Raw genomic sequence first — 18,930 nt, 5'->3', positions numbered from 1 at the left:
TTAAAACTAGGAAGATGCCCAATGAGGTGGACTGGCACAGTGGCAGCAGCAGTGAGCTCAAGTGTAGCAATTATTGTGAAGTTGGTGCAGAATTGGGCAATATTTCATTCTGTTATGTATAAAGTCGCTATGAGTTGGTACTGACTCAATGTCGCCTAACAACAACACCACGAAAAATACAGATTTGGCTGAAGTAAACTAGGTCATAAGCTTCATTAGTAAAATCTAAAACCAAAGGTCTTCATGGCTCTGATCACATGTGTGAATAGACAGAGGGAAAAAAAGAAGGAAGTGGGATTAGATGTTTTTAGAAAAGAAAGCAAAGTCAGGAGGCTGGGAAGAATGCCAGTTATGAGCTTACTCCCACAGAGTTTCCTATCTCACAAGACAACCATCCTCAAGAGAACTGCTGGTTAAAGTCCTCTCAACAGCTATTTTCTGGAAATCAGCAGAGAGACTAATTATTAGAAGCATCTCTCCCCACAGATAAACTACATTCTTCCTCATTCCCAATCAATAACTGAGTCTTCATAACTCCCTCAGTAATTTTGCCTCTTCTGCATTTTAAAGAAAATTCTTGACTATGCATGCATACAATAAATGCACAGTTGTGGAATAAAACTGTTAGTCAAGTATATGGAATAAAGTTTCTTACTAGAGTCCTTTGATTTCTTGTTTTGTGTTCATTTTAGGAGGAAGGGTGGTAGTACAAAAGTAGAACAAAGCCAATGAAAAAATTAGGAGAAACTGCAATAATATAGAGTTCATGTGCAGACTACTAAAATATTTTATTTATGTTTTGCTTACTTTTCACTGTCCACTCTATTCTTAGCTACTCTACAAATGCACATTGCTGGAAGGGAGCTAGCAGTATGGAAAGAGGAGGAGCAAAATAAACAACCAAGTTAGTTGACTGAACAAAGAAGAAGATGATTTTCCTATTTTTTGTTGTTGTTGTTGATTATCTTAATTCCATATTTATTGGATGCTAATGCTGTTTACTTCTGAGCATTTTATTATTTATTATAATTCCAACTTGCCAAATTGATGTGCCTTCAGAAAATAGCTCTACCACATTTTTATCCCATTTTAATTCTCTCCATTTCTCTACAATAACACATATCTCTCAAAGAGGAGAAGTGGGGGATAATCAAATTACCCATTTCTTCCCATAAGAGAAAAAGGTCTACCTAGCATTGGGGGTTTAGTGGTAGAACTCTTGCCTTCATGAGGGAGACTGTCAATGTACCTCATTTGCAGCTACCACCTACAACCTGTCCCTCAGTGGAGGCTGGTATGTTGCTCTGATGCTGAGCAGGTTTCAACAGAGCTTCTAGACCAAGATGAACTAAGAAGAATATGATTTATTTATTAAAAGTTCTAGTGATCTACTTCTGAAAATCAGCCAATGATCACAATTGTCAGATCAGCAACTGATCATGGGAATGGCACAAGGTGAGTTCATTGTTTCATTCAGATGTATGGTGCTAGGACAGCTAACAACAACAGCAATGGTTAGCTGCCATGTCATTAAGAAAAAATTTCAGCAGGAAAAAACAATCAAAAAGAAAATCTTGTGAAGACAGCTTCACAAGATATAGCAATCCTGGGGAATTTTCTTTCAAATGAAAAGTATCAAGAAGATCTTCAGACAAGATGGCGGACTAGGCAGATGCACTGCACAGACTCTCTAAAACAAAGATACGCGAGACTAAACAAAACAGATACAGATGAAAATCCTGGAACCCTGAACTTCTGAGGAAAGATTAAATTAGAGGATTGAGTTATTGCTGAGAGAAGAAGCTGAGTAGGGACAGCAAGGAAGGGAGACTGACTGGTGAAGAGATGGCCAGGCTAGGTGCAAGCATCTAGAACTTCTGTGAGCAGAGGTTGTGACATATGGAGGCCTGGCAGAACAGATTCACACAGACAATGGGAAAGGAGTGATTCCTTTTCTTTCATCTCACGCTCCCCTGGTGAACAGAGGTGTGACCAGTTCCTACCCTTATACACCCTCTATGCAGAACCTGCTCCCCAGGAGTTCAGTGCTGTGTGGTTGTACTGCTTTAGTGCCTGGATTCAGGTGGCTTGTCTCCAGACACAGAGAAACTGACTAGCCAGCAGACCAGCATTAGTGCAGCATAAGCCTTCATAATGCCAGTCACCCTGCCCCTAGCTGCCTTGTGGTTCTAACAGACAATGAAAGCAGCTCCATCAAGGATGTCCACAAACTGCTTTCAGATTGAGTACCCTGCATTGATAATACCTATGTCTCTAGGAACTCCCCCATTTGGGAACAAACCCCCAGCATCCTCCTTGTGAGTGCCTTGGATGGCAGGAGCCCTCAGAGTTTCCTCTTCTCTGGTTCCAACATTTGCACTGTTTTTTGTTCATTTGTTTGGTTTGGTTTTCTCCTTTTGTTGCTCTGTTACTTTTGTTTGTTTCTTCTTCTCTTTCCATTCCCTTGAATTTTATTTACTCTGTTTTTCCTTCTTTTCTTCTATTTCTCATGTCCCCTCTTTTTTTGTCCCTTTTAATCTTTCTATATTACTCTTTTATCATCTTCACTCAACCCTGGTCTTTTTGCGTGTTGCTTTTTAAAAAAAAATTCTTCCTTTATTTTTCTATTCTGTAGCTCAATTTTCCGGTCCCTCTTTTCTCTTTTTAGTTATTTCATATTTTTTATCTAGCTGCTACCTCTTTTTATTTCTTTGTTCTCCTTTATTATTTTCTCTTTTCATTGCTGATTGTTTGCTTGTTTATTGTTTTGTTTTCTTGTGTGTGTCTGTGGCGGGTTTTATCTTCCTTCCCACGTGACAGACGATAACCATGTCCATGCAGCCCAGTCACAACTTTACTCTCTGCAGCTTTATCCAATGGACAAGAGTGAATACCACCTCATAATCAAATTACCCATTTCTTCCCATAAGAGAAAAAGGTCTACCTTTTTGCAACAATAGACAGCAGCGAACACCAGCCACACACATTCCAAACTGATGTGTGTGGAAGGTGAAGGTAGAATAGTGCCTGAGTTTCATTCTCTAACTACACCCACAGGAGACATTTGCTGACAGCCTAAGAAAGCATCAACATATAATCAATCATAAATTAAAGACAAATACAACACCACAATGCCACAAAGACAATAGACAAGTTTAGCTCACAAGAAGAAGCGAGAGAGAATGGCTCAAACAAATAATCAAGATGCACGTTCAGAAAACATTTCTGATGAAGAAAACACAATACAATTAACTGAAAAAGAATGTAAAAGAATGATATTTAGGTACTTTCAAAGGATTGGCAAGGAGAACACAGAAAAACTTCAAGCAAATTCAGGAAAATACTGCAAGAACAGAAAAATTAATACAAATTTTGAAATAATAAAAAATCTGCATTTTAAAATTTAAAAGATTAACACTAATATTTCAGAAATGGAAAATACATTAAGAGAGCAAAGGTGTAGATTCAAACTAAATTAGTAAACTTGAAGATAAAGCTCTCAATACTAGTATACTAGAAGAACAGTCAGAAAAAAAGAATAAAAATATCCAAAGAAAGTCTAAGAATTATGTGGGACACCATAAACAGTAAAAACTTGCAGTTGATCACAATTCTAGAACAGGAAGAGCAATAAAAACTACAGGGAAAATTGTCAAAGAGATGCTGGAAGAAAACATCATGAAAGAAGAGAAGATAACCACTCAAGAAGCATGAACAAACCTCAAAAATTATATGTTGTTGTTGTCAGGTGCCATCGAGTCCGAATCCACTGAGATTAAATATATCACAACACCACCTAGAACTCAATCCAGATATAGAATTATTTAAAGTAAAACAAACCTACAAGACTAAAATATGGAACCAGAGATATCAATTTATAATGACATCAACTACAAAGCAAAAAGGGGAAATAGTAGAGATACAGATCTTCCAAATGGCAAGGAAGTAGATTTCAAGATAAAACAGAATGTTTTAAATGACAAAAAATATATGTATATTACAGGGTAATCTCAAAGAGTATCAATATACCTTCACATCAAAATAAATAAGAGGGACATCAGAAAGATTTAATACAGATTGTCACAACAGCAATGAACATGAAAGAAAACCCACAAACAAAATTAATTTAGTGCAGAAAATTATGTAGAGCAGAGAAACTAGCACAAATACACATAGCAAAATGACAGCAATCAATTCATACCTATTGATAACAACACTAATTATAAATGGATTAAGTGTACCAGCAAAGAAACAGAGTACCAGAATGGATAAGAAAAGAGTATCCTTCAATAGCTGTCTACAAGAGACACATCAAAAATATGGAGTCAGCCTAAATACCTATCAAAAGAAGAATGGTTAAACAAACTTTGTTATATACACACAATGGAAAACTATACAATGTTGAAGAATAACCATGAATCTGCAAAACACCTCACAATAAGGATGAATCAGAAGGACTTTATACTGACTGAAATTAGTCCATCACAAAATAACAAATATTGTATGAGACCACTTTTGTAAAAAGAAAAGGAAGGTTTTCTTGATACAAGAAACATTCTGAGATATTTACTGGGCAGAGGGGGAAGGTAAATCATTTAAAAGCCGGAGAGTATTCACTTGTTGACATGGCTGATGGGGCAGGCAATATACAACAAGAGGGAAGTTGACAAAGGAAAGATGAAGGCAGCGGGAAGCACAGGGAGGAATGTAAGAGTTAAACTTGAACAGAGGTAAATACTGTTAAATGATAATACATGGAAGGGATAACAATCATTGTAATGAAGCAAAGTATATGATTTGTTGAATATAAAACTGATTATCTACTCTGTAAATTTTCACTGAATTAACAATAATCATGTGACCACTGATTTACTTTCATAATCCTGACGTGATCAAGGAAGACCACAGATTATAATGGGTTTAAAAAAAAAAAAAAGAAGAAGAAGAAGAAAAAAAACAGGCAAATATATACACTTTATAATTTACTACCACAACTTAACCTCAGTCAGGGTTCATTTTCATCATCCTTCAGAAATCATCATTATTTCACCTCCTTGCTCTAAAGCGTATGTATTCAAAAAAGCTGATGCAGAAAAAGGGATGCATTGGAAGCAATGGAATAAATGTTAACTAACCTGTATGGAAGAGAACTCATTATTCTGCTGACAAACACGGGGACCCACACAACAGAGTCAATCAGACCTTAAGAGAATTCTTATACATCAAGTTTTTAAAATATATACTTGTCACAATCTATGTCACAAATGTACCACATACCTGAGAAAGATTAGCAATACTCTGGCTTGAAAATGAAAATCCAGCTGTACTGACACTCGTTATTAATTATGAATATGCCTTTTGAAGGACTGTTCCACAGTATGAACTCTCTTGTTGAATGGGAGCTGGGGGAGAGAGCAGATAAGGCTGCTTCATGTCAATATTTCAGACATAACTGAGCTGTGAATGTACTGAACTCGCATGCTAGAGCAGCAATCTGGAATGGAAAGCAGAGGTCCACTGGGAGCAATGATCTTGCCCTGTGGATTTGCATCTGAAAGAATATTTATGCACCTGCAAAGTCAGAAATACTGACTTAGCACAACTTTAAAATGATTAGCAATTTAAGGATGTTAGAAAACTGTCAAAAGTAATGTGTTTTAGAAAAGGAAGGCTGATCAAATATATGGAAGTAATTAAGAAAACTCAGTAAAAAGAAAACACAGAAACAGATATATTGAGTTACTGAGAAAAAGGAGGCAGGTTATCACAATTTTGCTTTATAAATTATAGGGTGACTGGGAAGACATACCACAGCTGCTCTTTCTAGTGCAAACTGCCTTACGTACAGAAGCAAATTCTCCTACTTACATCAAATGGAGCTGAAATTGATTGGGCATTCTGATTACAGGGTTCCCTGAAGCAGTCACTAAAAGGAAGTAGAAGGCCCATGGCAATGATTCTGGAGCAGAACTTCTCTGCTTCTTCTGGCTGTGCGTTCTCCTGCTGGCTAAACAACTTCTCCAGCAGAGTTCGCCCTGGGGAAGAAACACAATCATTAGAAGAGAACACTGGCAGATCACCTAGCTCAAAACACTCCCAAAGGAGCCCAGTTGGGTAAACACAGCAAGAGAGCAAGGTGTTTCCAAGGTTACCGACATGCTGCCCAAAGAGAAACCTCTCAAACTCAGCGAGAAAAACAAACTTAGAGCCTGGGGTCTGAGATGTCATATATGAAGGGCAGACCTAGTTTACTCCCAGTCCCCAAAACACCTCCTGTACCAGGAGAAAATATATCACATTAAAAATTATACATCTCCTTACATCTGAAGAAGTGTCGTATCCTTTTGGATTTAATTGCTCATCTTCCTCCTTCTCTGCATTTACCCTGCAGATAGTTATCTGAAGACACAGAGTTGACTCTAAAACAATGTGGTGGTAAGGGTCTCAACTTTCACACATTCAAAATTTTATGTATAATCCCCTCTGTATACAGGGTAGATACAGAGGGGCAACTTAGACATTGGCTACCTAAAATGAGGGGGCGATAAAGACATGAAGTGACTGGCTTACAAGTTTTCAAGAAGGAGTTTAGTTTCAGAGTGTGCAGGGGAAGGTAGACTCCCCCACTGAATAGTTTTCGTCTTGTTTAGGTAGGTCTGGTGAAAGGAGACGGGGATAAGATTCTTATGATTCAACCGTGAGTAATTGTTATTATGACTAATTGTGACTGTCACAATTGTAAAGGTAGAAGTTTTGTAACATAAAGAGGAGAGTAGTTAATCTTCAATTCCAGGGACAGAGGACCCTGTGACCATCAAGGGAGAAGAGCATAAGCATATCCATAGAAGTCTAGGTGTGGCTCTGTGGGATAATGCATTATACTAAAAAGTCATTCGAACTACAAGGTCGATGGTTCAAGCTCACCAGTCACTCCTTGGAAACCCTATACAGGGTCATTATGGGTCAGAATCGACTCAACGGCCCTTAACAACAACAACAACAACAACATCCATAGAAGCAGTGACACCAGAGATGAGGACGTGGAGAGATAGAGCAGCTGAGGACTCTGGACCCATGGAAAGAGAAAGGCTGTTTGCTGGGGGCCAGGAGGCAGGCTTGCAGAATGTGCCTTTTGGTTGTTTAAATGATTATATATTACTGAATGTTTTTATGTACATCAAAAACAACAATGAGAATAGAAGCCAATACTGATGAATGATGATGCATGGAGGGGACTGTAATCATTGCAATGAAACAATGATATAAAGCCAATGCTCTCCCATGTAAATTATCATTCACTTCACACACACACACAAAAAAAAACTTTTAAAAAATTTAAAAATAATTTTTAAAAATTTTATGTATAACATAAAACTTAACTCCCTCAAAACTACTAGGAGCCTACTATGGACCTGAAGTTTTAACAATAACAAATAATCGATTAAAACTTGTAGTTTGTATGTTCTATGTATTATATGTTGGATCTTGGCTAAAAGTAGAGGGTACCAGAAAGCAGTTTGCTTGTGCTTTACTGACTATGCAAAAGCATTCGACTGTGTGGATTCTAACAAACTATGGCTAACAATGAAAATAGTGGGCATTCCAGAACACTTAAATGTACTCATGAGAAACCTGTACTATGCAAGAGTCACTCATTGGAACAGAACAAGGGGATACTAAAGGGACTGAAATCAGGAAAAGTGTGTACCAGGGATGTAACCTTTCACCATACTTATTCAATCTGTATGCTGAGCAAATAATCCAAAAGGGTGGATTATTTGAAGAACATGACATCAGGACTGGAGGAAGACTCATTAACAACCTATAATATGCAGATAACACAACCTTGCTTGCTGGAATCGAAGACGACTTGAAATACTGATTAAGATCAAAGACTATAATTTTTAATATGAAATGCACCTCAATGTAAAAAGAAAAACCCTTACAATTGTACTAATAAATAACATCATGATAAATCAAGAAAGATTGAAGTTTCAAAGACTTCATTTTACTGGACCCCACAATCAACACTTATGGAAGGAGCAGTTAAGAACTCAAACTACAGGACGGAACCGCGTGGGTCAAAGCAAGGCTGTGAGCCGGTGGTTCGGTGAGCCGGTGGTTTTGTGCAGCGGAGGCCGAGGCCATGGGAACTAGGTGGGGAACGGCTCCGCAGCATCATCTTTGCAAGGCGCCACTGCGAACCTGCCTGACTGAATATGGCGGAACCCGGTGAAGAACAACGCAGGCAGACAACTGCCACGACCCAGAACGGACATGAGGCCGCCCCTGAAGGCGTATCGCCAGTCAGGTCTGCCACTGCCACCGCAACTATGACTGGGACCAGCACCCATAGAATGGTTCCAAGGAGACCAGATCAACGCCAGCAAGAACGAGGAGGACGCGGGGGTGGGGGATGGGGGTGGGAAAGTTTGTTGGTGGCCTGAACTGGGACACCAGCAAAAATGACCTAAAACACTATTTTACCAAATTTGGAGAGGTCGTTGCCTGTACAACTAAAATGGATCCTAATGCTGGAAGGTCAAGAGGGTTTGATTTATCCTCTTCAAAGACACTACCAGTGTGGAGAAGATTCTAGACCAGAAGTAGCATAGGCTGAGCGGCCAAAAAGGCCATGGCCATGAAGAAGGAGCCAGTGAAGAAAATCTCTGTTGGAGGTCTGAATCCTGAAGCCACTAAGATCAGGGAGTACTTTGGCGACTTTGGGGAGATTGAGGTCACTGAGTGTCCCATGGATCCAAAGTCAAACAAAAGACGAGACTTTGTCTTTATCACTTATAAAGAAAAGGAAGCTGTGAAGCAGGTTTTGAAGACAAAGTTACACACTGTCATTGGAGGCAAGGGTGAAATCAAGGTAGCCCAGCCCAAACCGAAGCCGTGGCAGTGGTGGTGAAAGTGATGGTCAAAATGATACAAATTACAGGAAAAACCAGAGATGCGGTGCCCACCAGAATAACAACAAGCCATACCTGAGGCGGCAGCAGGCAAGACGCGAATGACAGCACCGCTCGTTTGGAGATCGGTGAATACAATTATGTAACTGGCAAACTTTCTATGGCCTGTGCATCTTATTTTAAAATTTCCCCCCTGGAAATTTTATTTCCAGAGCTGTTTCCAGAGCTCTGGTTGTGTTAGCAGCATCCTGGGCCTATTTTATTACCAGGTGCCCTAGAAGCAGATTGGAGGGTCTGCACCCAGTCTGCCGCTCTATAGCTCGGGCCTGTGGACCCTGGTGTTAAAGAATAAAACTGTATGTTAGGAATCCAGTGTCACCTTTTCTCCACCTTTTAATTTTATATTATTTGTGTCATACATTTCCTACAATGGAAGTTTTAATTTTACTGTACTTTTTGGTACCTTTTGGGAATCTAATGTATTGTAGGGTATTTTACTCGTGTCCTGATTTTGCCACGACCTGGATATTGAAGCTATCCAAGCTTTTGTAATAAAAATTTAACATCCCCCTTCCCCCAAAATAAAGAAAGAAATCAAACTACACTTTGCATTAGGCAAACATGCTGCAAAAGACCTCTTTAGAGTATTAAAGAGCAAAGATGGCTCTTTGAGGACTAAGATGAGCCTGATCCAAGTCTTGGTAATTTCAAATGCCTCATAGGCATGTGAAAGTTAGTAAACAAATAAGGAAGACTAGAAGAATAGATGCATCTGAATTAGAGAGTTGAAGAATATTGAAAGTACCAAGAACTGCCAGAACAAAGAAATCTGTAAAGGAAAAAGTACAGCTGAATGCTCCTTGGAAGTGAGAACTGGGAGACATCATCTCTCTAACTTTAGACATGTTGTTAGAAGGGATCAGTCCCTGGAGATACACATCATGCTTGTTAAAGTGTAGGATCAGTGAAAAAGAGAAAGACCCCAACAAAATGAATTGAGAGAGCTACAACAACAGTGAGCACAAACATTAACAATTTTGATTATGGTACAAGACTGGGCCGTGTTTCATTCTGTTGTGCATATGGTCACTAAGTCGGAAGCAGCTTACCAGCACCTTACAACAACTAATGTATTTTATACTGGACCCAATGTGATAGGTAAGGTTTGTGTCACCTTACCTGAGTCAGGATTCTCAGTGGCTTGACATATGAGAGGTAGTTAACCCCCATAATGCGATCTAATATAATGTAATCAGCTCCATGATGAGGTTTGATATGAACAACCAATCAGTTGAAAGGAAGCTTCCTTCCAATATAAGGGACACTCAGGCAAAGCTTGCTTGCTCTCTTCTGGTTCTAGATCTTGCCTCTGGCTTGTCCTCCTACCTCTAGTTCTTTAGTCTTGAACCAGTGGCCTGCTCCATTACCTGCCAATCCTGGGACCAGCATACCTGTTGTCTGATTTGCAGATCTTGGTTCATCAACCCTGCAACTACATGAGTCAGAAGCTTCCAGTCTGATCCACAGACTTGGGACAGACAAACTGTGTGAGCCATTTCCTTGATATCAATCTCTTTAGATATACAAGGGTGAGTCAAAACTTAGCCACACGCCAGTTATACTGAAATGCCCATTCACAGATGATGACAACATTGAGCGCACATGTGAAATGATTCTGTCGAATAGATGAGTGACAGTGGATTATGTGGTAAATCAATTGCAAATCAGTCCTGGCTCTTTGTTCTTCTGTCAGGTAGTGACGCTTTCAATATTCTTTGCCGGCACCATAATTCAAATACATCGATATTTCCCAATTCATAGTCTAGTTTTCACATGCACAAGATGTGATTGAAATTACCATGGCTTGGGTCAGGCATACCTTGGTCCTCAAACTGGTATCTGTACCCTTTAACACAATACAGAGGACTTTTGTAGCAGATTTGCTTAACGCAATATTTCATTTGATTTCTTGACACTGTTGACACGAGTACTGATTGTGAATGTAAGCAAAATGAAGGCTTGGAAAATATCAATCTTCTCCCCATTTGTTGTTGTTGTTATTGAGTGCCATCAAGTCAGTCTGACTCATAGCAACCCTGTACAGTGTTTCTGAGGAGCAGCTGGTGGATTTGAACTGCCAACCTTGTGGTTCATAGTCCAGTTCTGATCCAACAGTGCCACACCAGGAATCCATTTATCATGATGTTATTTATTGGCTCAGTTGTGAAGTTTCATTACAATTCAGTGTAATCCACAATAATGGTTATAACCTTTGATTCTCATCAGTCAGTATTTCAAGTCCTGCATATTCCAGGGTGTTAATGAGTTTCCCTCCAATACTGATGCAATGTTCTTCTTCATACAACTCAGCTTCTTTGATTATTTGCTCAGCATGCAGATTGAGTAAGTATGGAGAAAGGACCCAACCATGACAACATATGATTTTAAGCCATCCAGTATCCTTTTATTCTGTTCTGAAGATTGCTTCTTGGACTATATATAGGTTCCAAACGAGCAAAATTATGTGTTCTGGAATTCTCATTCTTTGCAATGCTATCTATAGTGTGTTATGATCCACACAGTAAAATGCCTTTCCTAGTTAATCAAGCAAAAGCAAACATCGTACTGGTATATTCTACTTTCAGCTAGTATCTATCTGATGTCAGCAATGATAACCCTCATTCAAAGTCCTCTTTTGAACATTAGTTTTGAATCCTTGGTAGCTCCCTGTCTGCAACAGTTTTTTCATTATCTTCAGCAAAATTGTACTTGCATGTTATAGTAATGACATTGTTTGATGATTTCCTCATCCCATTGGGTCACCTGTCTTCAAAATGGGCACAAATATGAATCTCTTCCAATTGTTTAGCCAGGTAGCTGTCATTCAAATTTTTGGCACACTCCAGTGAGCACGTCCAGCACTACATTAATTTGTTGAAATATTTCCACTTATAGTCCATCACTTTCTGGAGCCTGGTTTATCACCAATGCCTTCAGGTAGTTTGGACTTCTTCCTTCACTATTATCAGTTTTTGAGAATATGATGCCTCTTGAAATGCTTGAACATGAAGCAATTCTTTTTGGTACTGCAACTCTATGTATTCCTTCCATCTGATTTTGACGCTTCCTGTATCATTCAATACTTTGCCCACCACTTGTTGTTAAGTGCCATCGAGTTGTTTCTGACCACGTAAAGGGTTTCTGAGAAGCATCTGGTAAGTTTGAACCTCCGACTTTGTGGCTCGAACCAATCTGGCAGTCCAGTGCTTATCCTACAGTGTCACACCAAGATTCTAACTTTGCCCATATAATCCTTCAATATATTGTAAATCAAGTTAATTTTTTCTTCAACTCTTTCAGCCTGAAAAGTGCTTGAGCATGTTCTTCCCTTTTGGTTTTCTAGTTCCAGGTCACTGAACATTCATTATTGTTGCAGACCGTGTAAGACTGGTCAGAGGTTCGAGGCCGTATAGGCCTGAGTATAACAGATCTAGCCACTTGGCAGTCAATGGCAAATTGTTTTTCATCTTAATATTCAGTTACATGCATTAATTTAATATAAGAAGCCCTTGATATCCACAGATAAATGTGGATATCCACAGAAAATGTATTTTCCTAAAGCCCAGACTATAAAGGTTGCAAGATCAAGCCTTCCTCCAAAAGATTAACTAAAAACATCTTAGCTACTTCACAGTTTTTTGTTCTACAGACAAAAAAGCCATCCTCCCTAATCCTTTTCCAGGTGCAGCCCATTCACCTGATCTGGAGTCCTCCTGCAGACCTGGCTCAGGAAGCCGAAACAGCGGGACTCCGCCCAAGCTTTTGTCTTTATCTCTCACCTTCCCCCAACTATGCTCAGGGGCTATAGATATGTTAATTGGGCCTGAGAATCCAAGTTGCTGGCCTGGGATTCGAACCAGCGAAGTATGATGTAAAGTTACCTGAATGTCTGGAAAAGTACTGATGTTAGCTGTACCTTGCCTAAGTCCCTCCCAGCTTGGTGTGAAGCTCCTCCCCTAAATAAAAGGAAGGCACAGAATGAATCCAGGTGCATTACGACTGGCAAGGCATGCATTACAGCATGCAGGGGGCACAGTCCAGCCTTGCAACCATACTGCCTGTTTAGCTAAGATGTTTACTATGCAGGATATTACGGCCTTTGTGGCTGAGATGTTTGCAATGCAGGATCTGCCTGATGCCAGTCCAGCATTCACTCTGGTTTCGGAGTGTCTCTTTGTCTCTCTCTTTGTTTCCTTCTGTGTATTCTTGATATATCTTTACCGCCGTCAGGTATCTCCTCCTCATGAACCAAACCCCTATGTCGAGGCAGGTCCCCGACACATTATCATACTTTGTTATCCCAAGCTGCGCTTGGAATTTTCTATTCAGCTCTTTGACTTCATTTCTTCCAGTTGCTTAAGCTCCTCTATATTTAAGAACAAATCTGACAGTCTCTTCTGACATACATTTTGGTGTTTTCTTTCTTTCTTGTCTTTAGTGACTTTTTGTTTGCGTCCTGTATGTTTTCTTTATGCCATTCCACAACTCCTCTGCTCTTTGGTCATTAGTATTTAATGCACCAAAGCTGTCCTGGAGACGCTCTATAAATTCAGGTGGGATATACTCTCAAAGTCGTATTTTGGCTCTTATGGACTTGCTTTAATTTTCCTTAGCTTCAGCCTGAACTTGCAAGTGAGCAATTAATGATCTATTCCATAATCGGCTCCTAGCCATGGTTTGACTGATAGTGAGCTTCTCTATCACCTGTTGCCACCGGTGTAGTCAATGTTATTCCTATGTTTAAGTACAGTTAAGTCAGTTTCAACTCATGGTGAGCCTGTACATGGTTTCCGAGAAGCATCTGGTGGGTTTGAACAGCCAACCTTGCAGTTAGAATTCCAGTGGTTATTCTACAGTGACACATCACATAAAGAGCCACAGTTAATGTTATTGAAAATAAAAGTTATTCGCAGTGAATAAGTTGTTAGCCTTCCAAAGTTCTATCATGTGATCTCTAGCATCATTCCTGTCACTGAGGTCATATTTTCCATCTATTGATCCTTCCTCTTTATTTTCCGCATTTGCATTCTGATCACCAGTACTTAGCAATACATTTTGATTGCATATTTGATCTATTTCAGATTAAAGAAGGTGGTAGAATTCTTCAATGCCTTTTTCATCATTGGCTTTAGTGTTTGGTGTGTACATTTGAATACTATTCATCTCATCTGGTCTTCCTCATAGGCATATGGATATGATCATATCATAGAAAGCATTGTACTTCAAGATTGATCTGGAAAAGCTCTTAATTCATCTTCTATCTGCCTTTCCTGGCATAGCAAGTCATATGACTGCCTGATTTAAAATGGTTAATATCAGAACATTTTAACTCACTAATGCCTAGAATATCAATTTTATGTGTTCCATTTCATTTTGACCACTTTCAGTTTTCCAATATTTATACTTCGTACAATCCCCATTCTGATTAATAAATGTCTCTAGCTATTTTTGTCTCATTTTGACTTGTGCCCCTTCAGCAAATAAAGGTCCTGAAAGTTCTACTGCATTCACATCATTAAGGTCACCTCTATGTTGAGGAGGCATCTCTTCCTCAGTCATATTTTAAGTGTCTTCTGATCTGAAGGGTTCACCTTCTGGCCCTATGTTAGATAAAGTTCTCTTGCTATTTATTCATAGGCTTTCAGTGGCTACCTTTCAGAAGTGGTTCCCTTCCCCTTCTTCCTACTCTGTATTTAAAATACCAGTGGCATAACTTCCAACATCCACAGCAATATAAAATCTATCACAGTATGACAAATTGACAGATGAGATGAGTGGTGTGTATTAAAATAAGAGACAAACAAAACTTATTACATACCACTGGAGAATGCTAGTGTACTAATCATTACTGATATTTAAAAAAAAAAAAAATACATAAATGGGAATTCATTATAAAAGGGAACTTCCAAAAGTTCATGGAAAAATGGAATTGAAAGATGATGGAAGCCCCCTCCTATAAACAACGAAGCATTTCTCCTGCCTTTCCAGTCTAAACTATATTGCAAGTTAAATAACATGGTGGTGGTGGTGGTGGTAGTATGCTAGGGAGTCAGTTCCGACTCACAGTGATCCTGCATACGGTGTCTGAGGTTGTATATCTTTACAGAAGCAGAAAGACTCATCTTTCTCCTGCAGAATGGCTGTAGTTTCAAACTGCTAGCCCTGAGGTTAGCAGCCTGACTCATAACTACTGTGCTACCAGAGCTCCTTAAATAACATGAACCTAGTGAATAAGTGTTTTATTTTGTTGTGCACAGGGACTCTGAGTCAATACCAACTGGATGGCACTTAACAACAAGTGAATAAAACAAAGTTTTTTCATAAAGAACAATTCCAACCAAAAATGCAAAAGAAATGCCAGAATTATAAAAACATTATTATATATTTAAACTGGGGAGAATGAACTAACCTGAAGCCTTCTAAAGTCAACTAAGCACTGCTTAACTATAAGGCCTGGATGAGCCCAAGAAACCGGCTCCCTCTGGCAATCCCTCCTTTCAAGCCATCCCCACACAGACACTTAATCCAGAGCAGCCAACAACTCCAAGTCCCCAACTCCACTTTTCACTCATATAGCTATTTCTAGGCTGGGAGGCATTAATAACACTATCAAATGAAAATATCCCTAAATTAAGAATAGCCAGTTATTGAAACCTTCACTTTACTTAATATTTTCATGTTTTTATCTAATCAGAATTATTTACTGTGCTCTTATTATATGCAAAGCTGCTCTAAGTCCATTTACCAAAATCACATTTCCGAAGGATCTATTTGTGGAAAACTGCTCAGCTGGTTGGCAGTAGTCATTTGACATCAGGAGCTGGTTGGTGCTGTGTGCTCAGAGGGACACGGTCAGCCAGTAAGGTCCATCAGGAGCACATACTGCCCCTTGGCATATTTATCATCTATGCATAGACAGGATGGCCCTTGCAAGGAGAATGTGACTCTGCCACTGCCTAGGAAACCGAACAGTAGAGGACTGCGGTAGCTCAAAACTTCTCCAAAGCTGCTACAATTATCTTCTACAGCACAGATGTTAAAGTTCTATAAACTTTATACAGATGAGGGAGCTTTAAACTTTATGATTCCCCTTCCCTCTTTGGCCCCCTAGTTCCCACCACACACACATAACCTTTTCAGTAAATTTCTAGTGTGAAAAAATAATATATAAAAATGTGCAGAAGTCTCTGGGTGGTACAGAGATTCACTAGTAACCAAAAGGTCCACCCAGAAATACCTTAGTGGAAAGGCAAGTAAAAATTCTATGGACAAAAGAGGGAACACAACTTTACAGCAAGGATCATTCCCATCCCCTTCATACACAGAGTAGACAGGGATAGGCAACTTGGACATTGGCTACCCAAAATGGGTGGGGCTACAAAGGCAAGACATGACTGGCTTACAAGCTTTCAAGAGGGAGCCTAGATACAGAGGGATGGAGGAAGGTAGAATCCTCACTGAGTAGTATCCAGTCTGTCTGGCAGGACTGATGAAAGGAGATGCGGATGGGTCTCTTGTGATACGATGGTGAATAATTGCTATCAGCAATGACTATGAGGGTTGGAAATGTAAAGGTAGACATTTTGTAGCAAAAGGAGGGGAGCGGTTGACTTTGCAGTCCAGGAGCGGAGATCCCCAGGACCATCTAGGGAGATGAGCAGAGTGCGGGACCCTACCCAGAGAAACAGTAATGCCAGAGATGGAGGCAGAGATGATGACGTGGAGAGATGGAGCAGGTGGGGACTTTAGACCCACAGATGGAGAGGGGCTGTGTGCTGACAACTGGGGGGCAGGCTTGCAGGGTATACCCTTTGGTTGGTTGGTTATGCATGGAGGGGATTGTAACCATGGCAATGAAACGATATACAATAGGATCAATATAAAGCTAATGTTCTCCCAGGTAAACTATCACATATTCACAATAAAACATTAAATAATTAAAAAAACAAAAACCCTATGGAACACAGTTCTATTCTGACACACAAGTTGCTATGAGTCTTCTTATATACGTGTGTGTGGTGTAGTGGATTAAAGAGTGGACTACCAACCAAAAGGCCTGTGGTTTGAACCCACCAGCCACTCCATGGGAATAAAATGAGGATGCCTGCTTCTGTGATGATTTACAGCTTCAGATATTCTACAGCACAGTTCTACTTAGTCCTATTGGGTCTTCATGAATCTGAAGGGGCTGCATAAATGATTTGATATCATCTCTTAATCTATATTTTGGTGGTTATAGACCACTCAGAAATACCACAGAAGAAAGACCTGGCGGTGTATTTCTAGAAAGATTACATCACGAAAACCCTATGGAGTGGTTTTACTCTGCAATGGGTTTATCATGAATAGGAATCAACACAAAAGGCAACAAGTTTGGGTGTTTGGAGATATAAGCAAGGACAAAGACAGAAGTGGGACAAAGCTTCTCAGCCTATCATTTTTTTCCCCCCAGTCTTCCTCTAAAACCATCACACACACAAAAAGACCAAGTGGGAGAGACTGTCTTTGTTTTTCTAACCCAGCATATAAGTGCTATTTTATAAATTAGGAAACTAGGTCAAGGTCACATTGTTTGCTTAGTAGATCCATGTCATTTATCACACACATTTTATTTAATATATCATCGTTATTTGTTGTTGTTGTTGTAATGTGCCATGAAGTCAGTTTGCGTGTAAATCTTTATTGTTGTTGTTATTGTTAAGTGCCGCCGAGTCGGTTCCGACCCATAGCGACCCTGAACAGGGTTTCTGAGGCTATAAATCTTTATGGGAGCAGAAAGCCTCATCTTTCTCTGGCGAAGCAGTTAGTAGTTTCGAACTGCTTACCTTACGGTTCACAGAATGATTCGTAACCACTATGCAACCAGAACTCCTTAAATCTTTATTGTTGTTGTTGTTAAGTGCCATAGAGTCGGTTCCGACTCATAGCGACCCTGCACAGGGTTTCTGAGGCTGTAAATCTTTATGGGAGCAGAAAGCCTCATCTTTCTCCAGCAGAACCGCTGGTAGTTTCGAACTGCTGACCTTGAGGTTAGCAGCCCGATTTGTAACCACTACACTACCAGAGCTCCTTATTAAGTGTTGTCAATTCTGTTCTGACCCATAGTGACCCTGTATAGGGTGGAGTGTCCAAGACTTTAAATCTTTGCAGAAGCAGAAAGTCTCATTTTTCTCCTACGGAGTGGCTAGTGGGCTCTGTCAACCTTGTAGCTTGCAGTTCAGTGCTTATCTGATGGAGCTACTGCACTCCCTCATGTCTAATAGGCTGTTGTTGTTAAGTGTCACCGAGTCAGTTCCCACAGTGACCCTGTAGAGGGATTTTCGAGGAGCAGCTAGTGAGTTTAAACTGCCAACCTTGTGGTTCAAACAGACCTTGCAGTCTAGTTTTTCATTCTACAGCAGCATACCTGGATTCCTATATTTACAATATAGCCTGGTAAAATCCAGAAGAGTACTTTCGTTTAATTCTTTTACTTTTTTTTTTTTTTTGTAGAATAATGTTTCTTATTTTGTGCCTCTGCTTTTCTACTGAAAATGCATGAACTCTATCCCTGGACTAATTAAATGCATACAGGCAAGAAAGCATAAACATAAGCCATGGACGCACACCAAATTGGTACATAACCTGATGCTACCATTTTTCTACCTATGGCTTTTGGCAAGTAACTTAGCCTCCTTCAGCCACAGGTTCCTCACCTATAAACTGGAAACAATCACCCATATTACGTACCTCTGCTGGAGACCATGAAATCTAAAGATGTTTTGCCTACAAACAACTCCAGGCAGACAGAGCTTAATTCCATCTTGTGCCTAGAGTAGGGATCTAGATGCCAATTTTTCATGAATACCTATGCAGTTCTGAGAGCCAAACTGCCAGAGTTAGAAACAGAGTATATTTAAAAGTAAGTTTGGGAGAACAAACAAGATGATGGATCGGGTGGGAGTGCAGTAAAGAG

The 18,930-nt window shown here is 39.7% G+C and overlaps 1 protein-coding gene and 1 pseudogene across 1 annotated transcript in view; one reads left to right on the top strand and one right to left on the bottom strand.

Moving 5' to 3' along the window:
• The window catches only part of FMN2 (formin 2), a 655,381-nt gene that overhangs the window by 562,481 nt on the left and 73,970 nt on the right, over positions 1-18,930 (bottom strand). The window contains exon 2 of the mRNA XM_006868578.1: positions 5,869-6,035. Coding sequence (XP_006868640.1) covers positions 5,869-6,035 — 167 coding nt within the window. The remainder of the gene's footprint in view (positions 1-5,868; positions 6,036-18,930) is intronic.
• Positions 8,220-8,914, top strand: LOC102838990 (annotated as a pseudogene).

Source organism: Chrysochloris asiatica, unplaced genomic scaffold (assembly GCF_000296735.1).
Source record: "Chrysochloris asiatica unplaced genomic scaffold, ChrAsi1.0 scaffold00119, whole genome shotgun sequence".
Lineage (NCBI taxonomy): Eukaryota > Metazoa > Chordata > Mammalia > Afrosoricida > Chrysochloridae > Chrysochloris > Chrysochloris asiatica.
This window is presented reverse-complemented; position numbering and strand designations above follow the sequence as displayed.